The 19,863-nt window shown below is 40.2% G+C and overlaps 1 protein-coding gene across 5 annotated transcripts in view; it reads left to right on the top strand.

Moving 5' to 3' along the window:
* CCDC146 (coiled-coil domain containing 146) overlaps nucleotides 1-19,863 on the top strand; it is a 182,855-nt gene that overhangs the window by 104,659 nt on the left and 58,333 nt on the right. For 4 of the 5 annotated variants that reach the window (XM_017523038.2, XM_037736572.1, XM_037736575.1 and 1 more), the window contains exon 3: nucleotides 18,349-18,431. The exons of the other annotated variant lie outside the window; for it this stretch is intronic. In XM_017523038.2, the coding sequence (XP_017378527.1) occupies nucleotides 18,349-18,431 (83 nt within the window). The remainder of the gene's footprint in view (nucleotides 1-18,348; nucleotides 18,432-19,863) is intronic. 5 annotated transcript variants of the gene reach the window in all.

Here is a 19,863-nt window from a genome sequence, read left to right as displayed (position 1 = left end):
GTCTACTAATTCCATTGGGATTTTAAATTACAATATTATAATACTATTATTTTCTCTTCATTTATTAATAAGAATGCTTCTAAAAAGAGAAACTTGAACTCAGTTGTCTGGTTACCCTGTTGTAGAAGCATGATAAATACTTGATTTTCAAGTGTTCAAAATGCTTAATTGATTCCCCAGCATCCTTCAAAGGTGAAAGGTGTTGTGGGTTTTTTTTTAAGTATTACTGTGAACACATTTACTTATACATAGTTATTACAATCCTTTGTAGTTGTTAGCTCAATGACAGTCCTCCTGGCACATTTTTGGGTAGTGGGAGCCTTTTGACATGACTCTGATTCTCTTTGACATGACTCTAGTAGTCTTGGGTAGACTTTTTGCTTTCTGATGTGACAGAAGCATTTGAGGCTCATTTGTTTTTACACTTGAAACTTGGAATCAGTCATTTCTCCAAAGAAGTCCCCCATTTTTCTTCAAGTGAGAAGTGGTATTTAGAGACTAGAATCTGGGAATAAGAGGTACTCATTGCTGCTAGGTTGATCTTTGTTTCTATGCCATTTTAATGGACAGAACTAGGAAAGATAGATTATGTATATATAAAATACACCATGATATTGACAATTCAAAATCAGTAATTACAACAAGGAATTTACTTAACCTCTTCAATCTTATAGATGTCTCTTTTCTCTACATCAAAATCCTGGTTTTCAATGACATTATATAATTATTCATTTACTTTATCCCACAGTGTACACATAACTGTTTCAGAATAATGCTACTACCAACAATGTGATTATAGAAAAATAGTTGCAGGTTTTTTTGTCCTTAGGGTAAAATCTACTTAGGATTCCTAGTCAAGTTGGAATGGTTCCTTTCCATGAAGTTACACTCCAACTCAATACATAGTTACATTCAATTGGTTTATTCTTTCAAATTTTAATAATTGCTTCTTAACAAAGTACTACATTCTTCTAGATCGTATCTACAAAACAAAGTATACAGGTATTGATCGACTTACCACCTATGCAATTTACGACCATGCGACTTTACGACCACAATCGCTAGCCACGACTGCTCCGCGTCTGGCAGCGCAAACGTTGCCCAGCTGGGCGTACGACAGTGCGGACCAGCTTCCGGCAGCACTACCATGTATATGTATATATAAATTATAAAGCAAGGTCCCAATCTCAAATGCCCACAAGGCCCATAAATACATCATGAGTGAGTCAAATAGTTGTCTTGGTATGTGTGCACACATTGAATAAATGGGGCAGGCAGCCTGTGCCCCTTTTTAAAAGGGCACTCATATAGTAACTCTGAAAGTCAGTCTCTGCTGAATGCTAATTGATTGTTGCATTTGCAACAACGAATCCAGTGGAATATGAATCCAGTGTCATCAAGTTTAATAATTTTTAAAGTGGAAAACTCAGATTTTTAAGGTAAAATCTACCAATTTTTTTTTTTTTTTTTGGCAGTGTCTCACCCTGTCACCAGGTTGGAGTGTGGCGCAGTCACACCTCACTGCAGCCTCCATGTCCCAGGCTCAAGCAATCCTCCCATGTCAGCGCCCTAAATAACTGGGACTACAGGTGTGCGTTACCATACCCAGCTAATTTTTTATTTTTTGTAAAGATGGGCTCCCGCTATGTTGCCTAGTCTGGTCCCTAACTCCTGAGCTCAAGTGACCCTGCCTCCTCAGCCTCCCAAAGAGCTGAGATTATAGGCATGAGCCACCATGCCTGGCCCCAATTTTTAAATGTTGCCAATGAATTCTCCAATTTTTTTTTAATCTTGTGCACACTAAAAACACCTGCAGAGTGTATTTATACTGTTGGTTACTCGTTTACAATCTCTGGCATGAAATATACTACTATGACACGAGAAAGGTATATCTTACATATTTTAAGAGATTTAAATACTATCTTACCTTTTTCTGATATAGAAATCTGTAGAAATTGTTTATATATCCTTAAACTGTTATAAACTATCAGTAATAACTGGAAATGTGGCATTTCCATGAAATGAGGCAATTTATGTTTGCCAGAAAACACATTAAAATATTTTGTAATCATCTATTTTGTGAACTAGAAACAGCTGTGTTTGGTGAAGTGTTTGTTAGAATCTACTTTTTAAACTTAAAAAATTATTTCTACTTTGCTTAGGTATCAAAGTTTAGTATCAAATGAAAAAGTTAAAATTATACTTTGTGATATATGGTTTTCTCTGCTTTTTCAAAAGCCAAGAGAAGCTAAAGAACTGTGTCTCTAAATACAGAAAATAGATTTCTTGGTAAACTGTTAATTTCTGAATATTCCACCCTTTTCCAAGGAAATTCCAGGATAATCTGTTATGAAATTATGATGGGTGATAGCTATTTTCTGTTACAAGTGAATTACAGCATTTAAAGAAATTTATAAGATAGCTAACTGGTTCACATTAATATATAAACTGAAAGATTCTGAGGCTCTAACTTTAGAACTTTTAAATGCAAATCTTTATAATACCCATTTAGTTATTTTAAAAATTCTGTTCTTCTACTCACCAAATAGTTTTAGGATTCAAATACTCAGGTGTTGAATTTTCTGCTTCACTCAGGGATTTGAATCTCTTTAATACTTAAATGCAGCCCACCAGTCTACTGAAGTGGTTTCTGTTGAGTAAGTGTGGGCTGAGTTGTGTGTTGTTGGAGGCAGATCACGTTGCATTGAAGACTGTATTAGTCCAGTTTCCATTGCTATAAAGGAATACCTGAGACTGGGTAACTGACAAAGAAAAGAGGTTTAATGGACTCGTAGTTCCACAGGCGGTATAGGAAGCATGGAGGCATCTGCTTCTGGGAAGGGCTCAGGGAGCTTTTACTTGTGGTGGAAGGCAAAGTGGGAGTAGGCATCTTACACGGTAGGAACACGAGCAAGACAGAGAAGGGAGAGGTGCTGCACAGTTTTAACCAACCAGAGCTCATGAGAACTCTATCACCAGAGAGCACCAAGTAGATGGTGCTAAACCATTCATAAACGATCCACCCCCATGATCCAGTCACCTCCCGTAAGACCCCACCTCCAACACTGGGTAATACAGTTCAACGTGAGATTTTTGACAGGGACACAGATTCAAACCATACCATTGACTTTCCCTGGATAGCAGTGTCAGGAGGAAGTGTTTGACAGGTTTTCATTCAAAAGTTTTTAATATCCTTTCCAAACTATATAGTGAGTGTGTATTCTACATACAGTCAACCAATCCATAAATCACCCATGATAAATATTGAATTTATATTCTTTTTCCTTCATACACAGGCAAGCACATATACACACTGTTTAATCTGCTGGTGTTGCTTCTATGACTGGCCCAAATCACCTGTGGATGTGGAAAGGGAGCACCACACATTGAGATTTCCTTTAGTGATATGCTCAACCCTTCATGCTGCAGCCCCATCCCACTACATGCCCATAGAGTCTTCAGGCATGTGCTGAGTACCTGGTGTGTGACATGTACCGTGCAGGGTTCTTAGGACGCCAGAGTGATCCCTGCCTTCAGAGGGATTCCTGCCTTCAGAGGGATTCCTGCCTTCAGGGGGATCATTCTAGTGTCCAATTCCGACGTGATGGACAGACATGTGAGTCCTTCAGGGATCTCTCTGAAGGCAGGGATCATTCTAGTGTCCAGTTCCCATCTGATGGACAGACATGTGAGTATGGTTTCAACACATCAAGATAAGTGCTGTCATGGAGGAATGGATGAGAGATGGTGGCCTCATTCATTCAACATTTTCGAGTGCCTGAGTGTCAGGCAGTGTTCTGCCTAAAATGAAATACTTGCAGAAAACATAAAATGGGTCACACCTGAGTTCTGAGGCTTGGCCTGTATTTACATGACAAATGAGAATTTTAGTGAACAAAACTGAATGTCTTCTATACACTAGCTATACATGAGCCAGAAAATGATATTGAGGGGAAAAGTACATTTACAGCAGAATCAAAAAGAATATAGTACTTGGGAAATAATTTAACAAGGAGAAGATTCATCCACCTATGCAGCCGGGATTTCAAGCCCCCTTACCAGTGAATTAGGAAGAGTAGAACTCAAACATCCTCATATTCTGCTCCCAAGTTCCATTTATGGTATCATTGGGGAAGTTCAAATTGCAATTTTGAGTTTTTGTTCTTTTTTAAAGACGACTTCTGTGAGTGGCTGTGAAAGGCTTCACTGTTCATCACAGTCTGCCTCCCAGAAGGGAAAGTGAAGGGCACTCCAGGATGCCTCCATGCTAAATGCACTATTATTGATGCATACTGGAAAGAACATGGGTGAAATAGCATCTTCAGAACGTGAAGGTGGGGCACCAGGGCTCCCAAACTTTGTTGTGGGGAGTACCTCTGTCCCCAAACTGAAACCTCACAGCCTAGAGCTGGTGTACCCTGACTGACAGACAGCTAAGAAGGGAAGTGCTCTCAGCATATAAGAGGGGGCCTGAAAGGTGGATGTCCATAACCACTCTGGAGCATAGAAAGCAGCCAGACCCAGGGATCCAACCCACTGCTCTCTGGGCTTACCTACATTTGCAATGACAGCCCCTTAGGACAAGGTCACGGAAGTGATTTTTGTCGGTGATGAACAAAGTGAGGTGACAAATGACCAGCTAAGGACACCTTCTTCGTACATGTGTAGCCCTTGTATGAGAGATGCTCTGATCTCTGAGGGCTTGGGCTCCATTTCCGGTTTCTCACTGCCTGAGCCCACTCTAGGCCTTCACAGGTGCACTGGAGGTGGAGCCTCTGCCTAGGAAGGACAAAATGCTGATTAGTCTGTCAACTCCAGCAACAGAATTCCTTTTGGGACCCAGGCCACTCCCTGCCTCTGCCCCTACTCTTCTTGTCCATGTTTTGTGCCTTTATTCCAGTGGTTTTATCTTGGCTCTGTTTCCTGACTCCGACTGTGCTCTGATCCTTATGTGAATATGCTTCACGGCTTTGGCCCTGTTAGATTCTTTGCTGTTACCATTGGTTCCCTCTTTGAAGTTCTGACAGAGGCATCTGGGTTTCAGTCTGGCTCATTTCCTGCCTCTCAGGCTCACAGCCACTCCAGCCTTCTGCCATCTCCCCCAAGGATCCTTGGAGATAGAGAGGAAATAATTTTACACATGGGTTAAATGGTTGTTAAAGGTCTCAGCAACTGCAGTTTCACTGGGACAAATGTTCTTTAAAGGGAATGAAACTTCTTGGCATGGATGTGTTTGGGCATGCTTTTATTTATTTGACCATATGTTTATCTTAAAATTGCAACTTTGAAGTCATACACGAGGCTAAGCACCTGCATTGCTCACCCACCATGCCCATCACATTTGCTGTCTTAACTCTTGGGAGGCCTCCTTTGACCTCCCCCTCACATTCCTATGGTCACCACCAAAAGAAGGAACAAACAGCTGTGAGAGAACAGTCCCAGAGCTCTCGGCTCATCCTGTGAACCTTGCCAACCACACAGAAGGGAGAAGAAAGCTGAGAGCAAGGCAGCCAGTTTTGTATGGCATACTCTGCTCTTCCAGGCCTATGAACAGGCCAAATGACATTACCCTGCCCCACCTCTTACATTTGCCTTCTGTGACAGATAAGTTCCAGTGGAAGTAAGTGAATAAAAATTAGTTCTTCCAACTGCATCATTGGTTTTAAGATAAGCGTAGATCAACAACAGCTTAATGGAAATTACTGAGCACTTACAAGATGTCAAATTATATGTGAGGACTCAAAGATGAATACAGCAGGGTTTCTGTTATCAAGCAGTGCACAGTCTAATGGGGGTGGTAAATGTTAAAACATATGTTGACCACAGTGTACAATGCATGCAATAATAGAGGCAGCTGAAAATATAGTAGCAATAGGGAGAACTCATCAATTCTGCTTTGAGGTGTCACTTGAAGGAGCCACAGGTTTGGGAGTGTAAGAGATAAGAGAAGTAGATAAGAGAGAGAAGAAATCTCGCCCCGGGATCCTTGGAGGTAGAGGGGAAATAATTTTACACATGGGTGAAATGGTTGTTAAAGTTCTAAAGGAAGAAATTGCACATGGGGAGAAATAACATGTAAAAACATGGTATGGTTTGGGAACTGTATTAGTTTTCTGTTGCTGCCGTAACACAAACTTAGTGGCTAAACACAAATTTACCATCTAATAGTTCCATAGGTCAGAAATCCAACCTCAGCCTCAACTGGCTGAAATCAAAGTGTAATCATGGCTACATTCCTTTCTGGAGGCTCCAGGGGAGCATTTAGTTCCTTGCCTTTTCTAGCTTCTGGAAGCCACCTATGTTCCTTGACTCATGACTGCCCTCCTCCATAGTCAGCAACAGTGGGTCAAGTCCTTCTCATATTTCAGATCTTTTCTCCTCCTCTTTTCATTTCCTCTGTCTAATCCCTCCAGGAACAATTCTCTGCCTTTAAGTACTCACATGATTAGATTGGGCTCAACTTGATAATCCACAATAATCTCCCCATCTCAAGGGGCCACATTCTTAATCACATTTGCAAAGTCTCTTTTGTTGTCATGTAAAGAAAGCCATCCACAGGTTCCATCCTGGAGGATAGTGAGAATCACTCTACCCACTGTAGGAACTGTAGTTGCTTTTATAGAACTGAAAGCATCCTGGGAGATTAAGAGAGGGAGGAGACAGGTTTGGAGAAGGCGGCAGCTACCATATAATGAAGACCCTTGTACGTTTCATTAAGGAGCCTAGACTTAATTCTGAAGGTGATGAGGTCCTTTGAAGGGTCTTAAAGCAAGGTGAGAATTGTTTTGGATGGAGCATTCTGCAGGCAGCATGCAGGACAGACTCAAGGACAAGTGAGGAAGTTCTCAGTCAGTTTGCTAATTTGATGGTGTACTGGTGTTCTGGTTACTACAGGCTGGTGAGTGATGAAAGGGGAGGGAGTGAAAGGGACAAAGCAGAGGCGACTGTTTTGAGAAGAATTGAAATGAAAAGTAGGAGAGAAAGAAGATAATTAAATTTGAGCACAATGCCCAAAGTGGATTTTGTCTCATTTGTTTTTGAAATGAGAAAGATGAGCAAACTTATAGGTTGAAGATAACGATAATGATTATATAAAATAGCTAACACCGATTAAGACTGTATTCGTGCTCTAAGATAATATATTAAATATGTGCATTAGTTCATTTTTTGTCTCTCTCTTACAACTGAAGAAACTGAGGCAAGGACTAGTTAAGTATCACTCCAAGTTATATAGCTTTAAAAAAATAGCAAAGCTGGTCAGGCATGGTGGCTCACACCTATAATTCCAGCACTTTTGAGGAGACCAGAGCAGGAGAATTGCCTGAGACCAGAAGTTCAAGACCAGCCTGGGCAAAATAGCGAGACTACATCTTTACAAAACATTTTGAGAAAACCTAGTGGGATGTGATGGTGCACACCTGTAGTCCTAACTACTTTGGAAGCTGAGGCAGGAGTATCACTTGAGCCACAGGAGTTTGAGGCTGCAGTGAGTTATGATTATATCACTGTACTCCAGCCTGGGCAACAGAGCAAGACCTTGTCTCTTAAAAAAAAAAAAAAAAAAGAAAACCAAAACTAGCAGAGCTATAATTCAAACCAAAATCTACTTGACTGATGATATACTTGAGTACTAGACTATGCTAGCCAGTAAAGAGGAAGAGGTAGAGATTAAAAGGAGAGAAGCTATCACTGATGACTCAATGCCTAGGAAAAAGTAGGAGAGCATGTATTTGAAAGCACAGGTGGATGTATTGCTTATAACCAGGAGGAAAGGAATATGTGGCCTAATATCTTCTGTGAATGAGTTAAGTGTGTGAGAAAGCTAAAGCTTGAGATAAGAAGCTATGGGAAAAGTCAAAGGAGTGAGGAAACAGTGTTGAGAGCTCAGCTGCATTTGGAAACTACTTCAAATGGCTATGTCATTTATTTCCAGTAGTGAGAGGGGAGCGGGCAAAAGGGAGATGAGAGTGGTAAGGATTTGTGCTTTCAAGTTTATATTACCTTCCAAAGCATGCCAACCATTCCTTAGAATGAAGCCATCCCAATAGGTAAGGTCAAAGAAATCACAAGGACAGGGTAGGCTAATAGTTACGATTACCTTGGACAAATCCAGGTTCCCTGCACACACCAGACAAACACCTAATTGTTTCCTCATGCTGACCCCCTTCCAGATAAACGCACTTGGTGAAAGCTCTTACTGAGTTGTTACTTTCCTTGGAATGTCCTAGAATTTCAATTTTTGACATTTTTTCCATATTATTACATATCATCCATGAATCATGAACTCTTTTTAAACTATCTCTAGAGTAAATGTTTCCTTCCAGTCACACAATTGCCAACAGGGCAATTCAGTAACACAGAATCTATTGTGAAATCCTATTTATAAACTTATGACATTATAGCTAACCTCTCATTGTGTATACTCTTTGACAATTTACAATTGACCTTTCTGCCATATTTCTTAGATTCTGCATTTTTGAAACATGACAAGCTTGAGTTCTGTACCCATTTGTATCATGCAATATGAAAATGCAACCATTTCCCATGTCTGACATTGTTAATGAGTGAAACCTTTTCATCTACTAGAATTTAGTGTGCAGTTTCTAACCAGGGATCAACCTGCTTAAAGAGACAGTTCATAATCTCACAGAAAAGTCACTTTCTGATGAATGTTGACATCTAGATTATGATTTTTTATGTTTAAGGAGGCTAAAACTTATTCTCCGCAGTTTGGTTTTTTTCTTTTTAAGAGAGATTTCGTTTTTTAGAGGAGACTGAAATAACAAAGTTTATCAATCAACATCCTGAACATCTATGACTTTTCCTTGTCCAACTAACATAGAAACCGCAAGGATATACCAGGTGTTTTACCCTGTCGGCTTTCTTTGCAGGCTTGTAAGGCACCAAAGGCCAGCAAGATGATTGACACAGAAAACAGGAAAGGAAACCTGTTTAGTTTTCTGCTTTTCTGTGGCCATAAAACTTGCCAGCATGCATCCTTGGCCCACCTGCAATTAGGCTTCATACCATTGCTGTTAAAGATAGAACTCAACTTAGTGAAAATACAGTCGAGCATTCACTAAGTCAGAGCTAGAATCTGCCTGTACATCTGCCACTAAGACCTGATCACAGCACTGTCTAGCTCAAAATTCTACTCTAATTGCCTCTTGTGTACAGCAATAGTCTGCAAGCACATTTTTAATAGTCTTTTGTTATTAAAAGTACATACACGTTGGAAAAATTAGAAAACACAGGCAAGCAAAAATAGAAACATAAAAGCAGAACATTCTTACTACCCAGAGAATATCATTTTAACATCTTAGTTCTATCCTTCTGGATCTCTATATATTTACATACTCATATGTAAAATAAGATTATCTCTTATGGGCAGTTCTTACTTTCTGGCTTGAGATGTCCCAGCTTCACTGTGTTATCTTCTCTGTACCAGACCTGAAAATCAGCCATTTCTGACACTTGCTGCTTGCTTTTGGTGGGAAATGAGATTAAAGACCAAAATGTATTAGGGGTTCTCATTGTTATTAATGTGGCATTGTTTCTAGATAATTATATATTTTTAACCTTTAAGTTCAGTGGCACAAGTGCAGATTTGTTACATAGGTAAACTTGTGTCATGGGGGTTTGTTGTACAGATTATTTCATCAACCAGGTATTAAGCCTAGTAGCCATTAGTAGTTTTTCCTGATCCTCTCCCTTCTCCTACCCTCCACCCTCTGACAGGCCTCAGTGTGTGCTGTTTTCCTCTACGTGTCCATGTGTTTTCATCATTTAGCGCCCACTTATAAGTGAGGACATGTGGTATTTGGTTTTCTGTCCCTGTGTTAGTTTGCTAAGGATAATGGCCTCCAGTTCCATCCATGTCCCAGCAAGGGACATGATCTCATTCTTTTTTATGGCTGCATAGTGTTCCATGGTGTATGTATACCACATTTTCTTTATCCAGTCTATCACTGATGGACATCGAGGTTGATTCCATGTCTTTGCTTTTGTGAATGGTGCTGTAATGAACATATGCATGCATGTGTCTTTATGATAGAATAATTTATATTCCTTTGGGTATATACCCAGTAATAGGATTGCTGGATTGAATGGTATTTCTGTCTTTAGATCTCAAAGATCTAAAGATGCTGTCTTCCACAATGGCTGAAATATTTACACTCCCACCAACAGTGTGTAAGCATTTCTTTTTCTCCACAACTTCACCAGCATCTGTTTTTTTTTGGTTTTTTTTTTTAATTTTTATTTTTAGTTCTGGGGTACATGTGCAGGTTTGTTACCTAGGTAAATGTGTGCCATGGTGGTTAGCTGCACCTATCAACCCATCACCTAGGTATTAAGCCTGGGCTTATCATTTTTAAATGCATTAGCTATTTATTTAAAAATAGCTAATACATGCTATTTAAAAATGATATTTAGCTATTTTTCCTAATGCTCTCCCTCCCCCCCTTAATAGTAGCCATTCTGACTGGTATGAGATGGTGTCTCATTGTGGTTTTGATTTCTCCAATGGTCAGTGATGTTGAGCTTACTTTCATAAAATTCTTGGCCACATGTATGTCTTCTTTTGAAAAGTGTTCATGTCCTTTGTTCAGTTTTTAATAGGGTTGTTTGGCTTTTTCTTATAAATTTATATTCCTTATAGATGCTGGATATTAGACCTTTGTCACATGCATAGTTTGTGAAAAAAATTCCCATTCTGTAGGTTGTTTACTCTGTTGATAGTTTCTTTTGCTGTGCAGAAACTCTTTAGTTTAATTATATCCCATTTGTCAATTTTTGTTTTTATTGCAACTGCTTTTGACATCCTCATCATGAAATCTGTGTCTATGCCCTGAATGGTATTGTCTAGGCTGTTATTATTGTTTTAGGTTTTACATTTAAGTCTTTAATCCATCTTGAGTTAATTTTTATGTCTGGTTTAAGGAAGGCATCCAGTTTCAATCTTCTGCCTGTGGTTATCCAGTTATCCCAGCACTTTTTATTGAATAGGGAATTCTTTCCCCATTGCTTGTTTTTGTTGGGTTTGTCAAAGATCAGATAGTTGTAGGTGTGCAGTCTAGGCTATTTAATGGCCAAAGCTAGGGAAAAAATTACAAGTGTGAGTTTATACTTGTATTTACAGTTCAAGTTCATACTTGCATTTACTTGTAAATATTACATTATAAATATTATATTGTGAATATAAAATTTACAAGTAAATACAAGTATTCATGAAATTGTTATTGTAAATAATGTATTAGTGAAAACCGGTAGTGTTTTCACTAACTTGATTTTACATTTGAATATCTTTTACACAGAAATTTGATTTCTAATATAATTTACATTAAAGTTAAGTTTTCTTGAGTTATACCATAAAATTCACTTTTTTAAAGTGTTTTTAATGGTCTTTAGTATATATGCAGAGTTTTAGAATTGTGGCCTAATTGTAGACTGTTTCCACGACACCAAAGAAACCTTGTACCCATTAAAAGTCATCCCCTTTCAGCAGTTGCCTTATGTGCAGGAAACCACTAAATTGACTTTCTGTCTCCAAAGATCTGCCCACTCTGGATATTTCATGTAAGTGAATAGCACAATATGTGGCCTTTGGTGTCTGTCTTCTTTCACTTAGCTTATTGATTTCAAAGTTCATCCATGTTACAGCAGATATCAAGACTCCATTCCTTTTTATGGCTGAATATTCCATCATATGGGTATATATTTTGTTTGTCCATTTGTCAATTGATAGACATGTAGGTTGTTTCCTTTTTTTTACTATTGTGAATGGTGCTGCTATAAACATTTGGGTCCAAGCTTTTATATGAGCATATGTTTTCAATTTAATTGAGTACATTCTTTGTTTTTCCACATGGTTTTGAGTTATTGTCCCTTCTTTCCAACATGGAGAACTTACTTTATTATTTCTTATAAGGCAGATGTGCCAGCAATAATTTTCTCTATTTTGATTTATATTAGAATGTCTTTATTTTCTCTCCCTATTTGGAAGATATTTTTGACAGATATAGGTTTCTTGGTCGACAGATGTGTGTTTTTTCTTCACTTTGAATATGTCAGCCACTGGGTTCTGCCCTCCATTGTTTTAAATGGGAGGTTACTCTTATTGTGATACCCTTGTACATAATAAGCTGGGGTTTCTTGTTTTGTATTTTGCTGCTTTGGAGATTTATCTTTATCTTTGGCTTTAAGCAGTTTGACTGTGATGTGTCTGAGTGTGAATATCTTTCTGCTGATTCTACTGGGATTCTTTGAGCTCTTAGATATGTTTTATCCCATTTGCAAAGTTTTTATTTCTTCAAGTATTTTTTCTGTTCTCTTTTTTGCTGTTTCTTCCATTACATGTAATTTAGTGGGCTTAATGTTCTCCATTTCTGTGAGAATCTGTTCATGTGTCTTCATGCTTTTTGTCTCTGTTCTTCAAATTATATACAGTAGTCCCCCTCTTATCTGCAATTTTACATTCTGCAGTTTCAGGTATTCATGATCAACTATGATCCAAAAATGTTAAGTGGAAAATTCCAGAAGTAAACAATTCATAAGTTGAAATTGCATGCTATTCTGAGTAGTGTGATAAAGTCTCTCATGGTCCCACACCATCCCACCTGGAATGTGAATCATCCCTTTGTCCAGCATGTACACACTGTATATGCTACCTATCTATTAGTCACTTAGTGGCTGTCTTAGTTATCGGGTCCACTGTTGCAGTATCACCGTGCTTGTGTTCAAGTAACCCTTATTTTACTTAATAATGGCTCCAAAGCACAAGAACAGTAATAGTGGCAATTTGGATATGCCAAAGAGAAGCCATAAAGTGATTTCTTTAAGTGAAAAGGTGAAAGTTGTCAATATGGAAAGAAAAAAAAAAGCATGCTGATGTTGCTAAGATCTACAGTAAGAACAAATCTTATCTGTGAATCGTAAAGAAGGGAAAATAAATTTGTGTTTGTGCATAGTATATATGGGTTTGACTACCCACACTTTCAGGAATCCTCTTGCGGTCTTGGAGCACATCCCCCATGAGTAAGTGGGCACTACCGTCTTCTCTACTGATCTATGACTTTACTGATTCTTCTGCTTGCTCACATCTACTGTTGAACTCCTCCAGTGAATTTTTCAATTATGATTTTCTGCTTAAGAATCTCAGTTTAGCTCCTTAAAAATTTCTTCTTATTGATAATCTCTATTTGATGCATTGTCATCATAGTCTCCTTTAATTTTTTAAAAATGGTTTCCTTCATTCTTCAAACATATTTCTAATATTATTTTGAAGCCTTTGTTAAAGCTAACATCTGCATGCTCCCCAAGAGAGTTTTTGTCTGTTTTTTTCCTGTGTGAAAAAGGGATTGGAGGGGGGATCTCACTATGTGGGATGGAGGTAACACTTTCTTGTTGTCTCACAACTTTTCATTGCAAATTGGATATTTTAGATCATATATTGTAACAGCTCTGGATTCTGATCCTTCCCAGGCTTATTGATGCTGTTTTGTTCTTGTTATTGTTGTTCATCTCTTTATTTGTTTAGTGACTTGGCTGGACTAATACTGTGAAGTATATCTTTCCCCCACAGTAGGCAGCCTCTGATGTCTCTGCTTAGATAGTTGTTCCTTGTTTTTATTTTTAAACATGAGTTTCTGAGGGTTGACTCTGGGTCAGTCACTGATCGGTCAGAGGTCATGCTTAAGGCCCCTGAGCCGGTAAGGTTTTCGTCCTTTCCCACTGGGTCTGTGTGTGGCTTGGGAACAACTTTTTAAGTTTGAGGAGTTTATATATCTGCCACTTGTAACTCAGGGACTGACAGCCTGGAAGTACTCTTCCGGTTGATCTTGGGTGGTTACAGCCCTGGACTTTTCCACACTCTCCTGGACCACCAATATCAAGTGTGAGTTTTGTACTGTTCCTTGTCCCACTTTCTCTGTTAAACTTCTGTTGATCCACCTCTATTGGCATCACAAAGCTATTAACCTACTCTGTTAGCCCTTATGATTTCTATTTTTCTATGTCTATTAATTTTTTACATTGCTCTGGGACATGAATATTCTACACTCTGTTCCAAATAAACTCAAAGGCAGGGCTGCGGAGCTGTATGTCCTCACAGTGTGCTCAGCCCCCGATCTGGTTAGAGTCTCTGTGTTACTGAGCAGGAGCTGGGGATACGGGGAACTCTGATCTGTTTTGTTTGCCCTTCCCAGGGTCTCCCTGTAGAACAGGACACTAGAGAGTGAGTACTGGCACTACCAAACAGCTACAGCTGCCCTTGGGGAAGAAGAGGAGGGTGAGTGTTGAGTGCAACAGTTTCCTCGATCTTCACCTGGAATAGATCTTCAGCAATGGGAAAATGGGCTACAAGCCTGCCCAGAATAGTTCTGAAACCTGGAGCTACAGGGATGGATGCAGCCCATGGTTCAAATGCCACAGTTTCTTGCTGAGCTTCAGTAGATTTTGTTGGATAAGTGTTTCTCAATTTCTTATATACCCTTAGGTCAGTTTCCAGAGACTTTAAATTGTTGTTTTAGATTATTTTGACCCGTTAAATCAGTGTCTCTTTGAGGGAGAGAATTCATCAAGTTCTTCATCCCACTATTCTGGAAATCCCACCCACCCCTGGATTTGGTCTGTAATTTATAATTTTACTTATTGCCTTAACTCAGTGGTCCCCAACCTTTTTGGCACCATGACCAGTTTTGTGAAAGTCAGTTGTTCCATGGGGCGGAGGGAATGCTTTTGGGATGAAACTGTTCCACCTTAGATCATCAGGCGTTACAGTCTCATAAGGAGTGTACAACCTAGATCCCTCACATGCGCATTTCATAATAGAGTTTGTGCTCCTGTGAGAAACTAATGCCACCGCTGATCTGTCAGGTGGGGGCACTCAGGCTTGCCTGCTGCTTACCTCCTGCTGTGCAGCGCAGTTCCTAAAGCCCAGGGGCTGGGGACCGCTACTTTCACTTGCAATATTAAAACATTGCAAAATGCCAAATACAATCAATTACTTACAACTACAGAGTGTAGTTTCAGTATTCTGTCATTTCTTTTTTATCTATCTCTTCAAACTTTGACCTACCTTAAGGCAGGGCCTATGTTATATTTATTTCTGTTTTTATCATGCAGGGAGCAGTAAGTAGGAAATAATGGTCTCTTTAACTTAAGAACAAAACTAAATACTATCTGTGTTTTTAAATATGAGTCCACAATTACCTTACCTAGTGGTTTACCTTCAGAAGCTGGCTCATTGTCTAGTTACTAGGCTAGCCCTCATTGGTCTTCATTGTACGCACATATACAGTATATACAAACACACACTCACATATTTACCTTTTCATAATCTTTTCTCAGCAACTTTTCTCCTTTGAGTGTCCATTTGTAAAGGTTTTATTGTTTGTTTGTTTGTTTGTTTTTACTTATTAGATTTTAAAGACATAGTGACTATACACACTTTGGGAAATCAATGAAAATGTTCGAAATGTGATATAAATTATATATTGGTTAAAAAATACTGCAGAACCAAAATATCTGTAAAATGTAACATTAAGTCAACTTACCAACAGCAACTCAACAGATAAAAAGTTATAAATAAGCCAGGCACAGTGGCTCACACCTGTAATCCTAACACTTTGGGAGGCCGAAACGGGTGGACTGCCTGAGCTGAGGAATTTGAGACCAGCCTGGGCAACAGAGTGAAACCCTGTCTCTACTAAAATACAAAAAATTAGCCTGGCATGACCACATGTGCCTGTAGTCCCAGCTACGCGGAAGGCTGAGGCAGGAGAATTGCTAGAATCCGAAAGGCGGAGGTTGCAGTGAGCAGAGAGATTGCACCACTGCACTCCAGCCTGGGCGACGGAGTGAGACTCTGTGTCTTAAAAATAAATAAATAAAAAGTTATAAAGCAATTATATTTAAGGTGACATGTGAATAAATTTTAAGATGTTTGATATAGTGAGAGGTAGAGTCTCCTGAAAGGTCTTAAAGATCTTGTTTAACATATTTTACCCATAGATTTTTTTTTAAATGAGGGCTGTAGGGATTGGAAGCCAGGCCTTTTCACAAAGAAGAGATGGTTTTATAATTAATGTTTTTCTACCCTGATGTGATTACAAAGGTCATGAAACCCTACTACGTAGACTCAGACTTTTGCATTTTGATAATTGCATTCGTTCATTTGGTAACAAATATAAGCAATTTACCTACTGCCTATGATTCTACTAATACCTTGGCTGAGGATACAGTGAAGAACAAGGTAACCTGGGCCCTTTCCTCATAGGTCTTGTATACTAGCTGGGGAAGTATAAAAAGTGTTTTTAATAATGTAAGTAAATTTATTATTGCAAATTGTAATGTTATGAAGCACAGCGTTCTTTAGGAGTTGGAGCAAGCATATGTGGTTACCTTCCCTAGATTTGGAAGTCAGAGACGGCCGTCTTATGAACTGATATTTAAGCTGAGGCATGAAGAAAGAGTTGGAGTGAAGCGTGGGGAGTGACGAATGGCTAACGCAGAGGCCATGGAGAAAAAGAGGGACTCACACATTTGTGGAAATCACAGGCAGCCAGTGTGGCAGAAGCACTAGGAGCTTGAAGAGGGTGTTGTGAAAGGAGGCTGTGGGGGCGGCAGGGTCAGGCAGGACCTCAAGGTCTTGAATACCAAGGGTCTTGAATTTTATTCCACTTGAAGTGTTTTGAGCACCCAGCATAACATAAACTTGTCTGATTTTTAAAAAGATCTCCCTGGAAAAATCTCCTCGGCAGAAGGGTATTTAGGAGGTTCTGTAGTAGTCCAGCTGAGAGATGATGAAACTTGGACCAGTGAGATCAGGGAAGGGAGAGGAAAGTGGGTGGATTCAATAACTACTTTAGAGGTAAGGGCCATGTGTGGTGGCTCACACCTCTAATCCTAGCACTTTGGGAGGCTGAGGCAGGCAGATCACCTAAGATCAGGAGTTCAAGACCATGTTAGACTGCCTAACTTCGTGAAACCCCATTTCTACTTAAAATACAAAAAATGGCCGGGTGCGGTGGCTCAAGCCTGTAATCCCAGCACTTTGGGAGGCCGAGGCGGGTGGATCACGAGGTCAAGAGATCGAGACCATCCTGGTCAACACGGTGAAACCCCGTTTCTACTAAAAATATAAAACATTAGCTGGGCATGGTGGCGCGTGCCTATAATCCCAGCTACTCAGGAGGCTGAGGCAGGAGAATTGCCTGAACCCAGGAGGCGGAGGTTGCGGTGAGCCGAGATCGCGCCATTGCACTCCAGCCTGGGTAACAAGAGCGAAACTCCGTCCCCAAAAAAAAAAATACAAAAAATTAGCCAGGCGTAATGGTACACACCTGTGGTCCCAGCTACTTGGTAGGCTGACACAGGGGAATCACTTGAACCTGGGAGGTGCAGGTTGCAGTGAGCCAAGACTGCACCACTGCAACACTCCAGCCTGGGTGACAGAGTGAGACTCTGTCTTAAATAAATAAACAAACAAATAGAGGTAAGAACAACAGGGTTGAAAAACACAAATATTTTCTTTAGCTCTGTTTTGATACTGTCACTAGCAGTTAAAGTCAAACCTACTACAAATGCTCATTGCATTACAATTTTAGGATGGTAAACCTTTAGTGTTGGATGATGTTTTATGATGTCTGTTAACTAATTCTCACGTAACTCAAAGAACAGATCAAAAGTTATCTTTACCAGAAATAAAATGGGAATAAATAGTACCTCTTTATGCACTGGAAAACTTTCCATGCTACTTTGATGGCAGAGGAAAGGCATCATGGTACAGGGAAGTGATCATGGGTTTTTGGAGCTGAACCACTTGCGTTTCAATTCACACTCTGCCTTTAACTGGCTCTATAACCTTGAACAAATCACTTTTCTAAACTTGAGTTTCAAATGGAGATGATAATATCTATTTCACAAAACATTTTTTAAGAATGAAATAAATGATAGGCAACACATACTCTAGTAGCTGTTCAACAATCATTCATTTTCTCAACTTGCAAATAGCCATCCTATAATCTGCACTATTCAGATTGTTTGCTAAACCGTGAAATTTTTTTAGGATTAGAAGAATTTAACTCAATTCCCTCAATTTCCAGACAAAGAAGTAACAGCCTGGGGAGATGAAAAGACTTGCCTGAGAACACAGAATGTACAGGGGGTAGAATAGAGCTGGCACTGTTTTCCCCAAACACCCACGTGTCTCCAGCATACCACATTGCCTCATGTGTATCCTCTAATGTTTAATGGAGGATATTACGAGATATCCATATATCCATTCTATCTCCTGAGTAAGCCTAAAGAGGGTGGCGATTAATAGTGACCTTATGTTCTCTTTGCTAGTTGCATGCTATGGGAAAACTTCCTGGAACCAGAATGGCAGAGTTAAAAGCCAAGTATACCTTGCTGCATGACGCCGTGATGAGGTATGAAATTTACCAATATGGAGACATGATTTATCGTCTTTAAGTTTCTTACTGGTGATGAGACCTGTCTTCATTTGTATTCCCCCATAAGCAGACCCTGAGGCAAGGATTTGCGTTCAGGTAGTTTGAGAAGTGATACAAGAAAGCATCGTGAGAAAAGGGGGAAGTGCAAGTGGGAAGGAAGGAACGCAGCCTTCAGCGGGGCATGTTCATCTGCGAGTTTATATGATGGCCCTCTGGGGCTCAGCGTCACAGAGGAGCCTCTGAGTGGCTGTGGAACACACCTCAGCACTCTCCCAGTGAAAAGTGAGGAAAGTGGAATATTTGCCCACCAGTTTCCACCCCTCATTGATTAAAAATTACTCCCAGAGAGATTAGCTCTTGGTGCTTCTAGCTTGCCCTTTGACAAACCAGGCAGACTCTGATGGCCAGAGACAGCCCTCAGGCAAAGGGGCTGTTAGTACATATGGCAACTGTCCACCAAAGCTGCAGGTGGGCAAGAGGATTCCGGTGGGACACGGACAGTGTCTGCATAGAACACACCTGCAGGACTCTTCTCCCCTCTCTGCTCATCGCTCAGAGGTATAGATTCTCCAACAGCCTCAGCCTAAGTCTGCTGAGACCCTGTCTTCTTTTCTCCTTTCCTCCCCACATCACAAGCTACTTACCTTGCAAGTCCCAGTCAACAACAGGTCAGAACAGACTACCACAGAAGAGTCCAACAAGCCTGCCTAAGCACTGGTTATTAGCCACTGGAAATTAAGACGGCAGGGCAGTGAGGAAAGAGGGAAAACCCTATTACGCTGTGATTCTTTACCACTCCCAAGCCCCTTTTTTCTTTCCCCCCTCCTGTCTCATGGCCTTGCATGGTGTCTTCATCAAAAGCCAAGAAGTGGCAGCAACAGATAGAAACTCCATGCTGCCACTCTTCAGCCATCCTCTCCCCACAATTCCCGATCACTGCCCCTCCTCCTTATCTTGCCCAGAGATATTTGGCTACTTTGAGGGTGGGAGCATAAGGAAAGAGTGAACAACTTGGAGAAGAGCAGAACTGCATTCCTATGCAAACTCCAGGTACACCCAGTTTCCTCACACCCCTCCAGAGCCCCTAGCCTTGGTTCCTCATCCTCAAGCCCAAGCCAAGTCCTCACCCCAACTCCTAATGGAGGTTCCACTGCCCCATAGCTGGTCCCGCCTGCCAGTGTGTACTCAGAATTCTCAAGACTCAGGAATTTTGAGACTTTAAGTGGAAAGTCTGGAGTAATCTTTGACAACATACTTCATGCTGCCTAACTGACAGGAAATGCCACACATTTCTCTGAGCATCCCTCCAATCCTCTTTGCAGATACAAGGATTATCAGTGTTTCCTGCCCTCTGGATAGCTCTTATCTAGAGCGCAGTGGAGATTTGCAGGGTGCTTTGACTTTACTT

This window comes from Cebus imitator, unplaced genomic scaffold, assembly GCF_001604975.1.
Source record: "Cebus imitator isolate Cc_AM_T3 unplaced genomic scaffold, Cebus_imitator-1.0 Scaffold26, whole genome shotgun sequence".
Classification (NCBI taxonomy): domain Eukaryota; kingdom Metazoa; phylum Chordata; class Mammalia; order Primates; family Cebidae; genus Cebus; species Cebus imitator.
The sequence above is the reverse complement of the archived record's forward strand: the minus strand, read 5'-3'. Positions and strand labels throughout refer to the sequence as shown.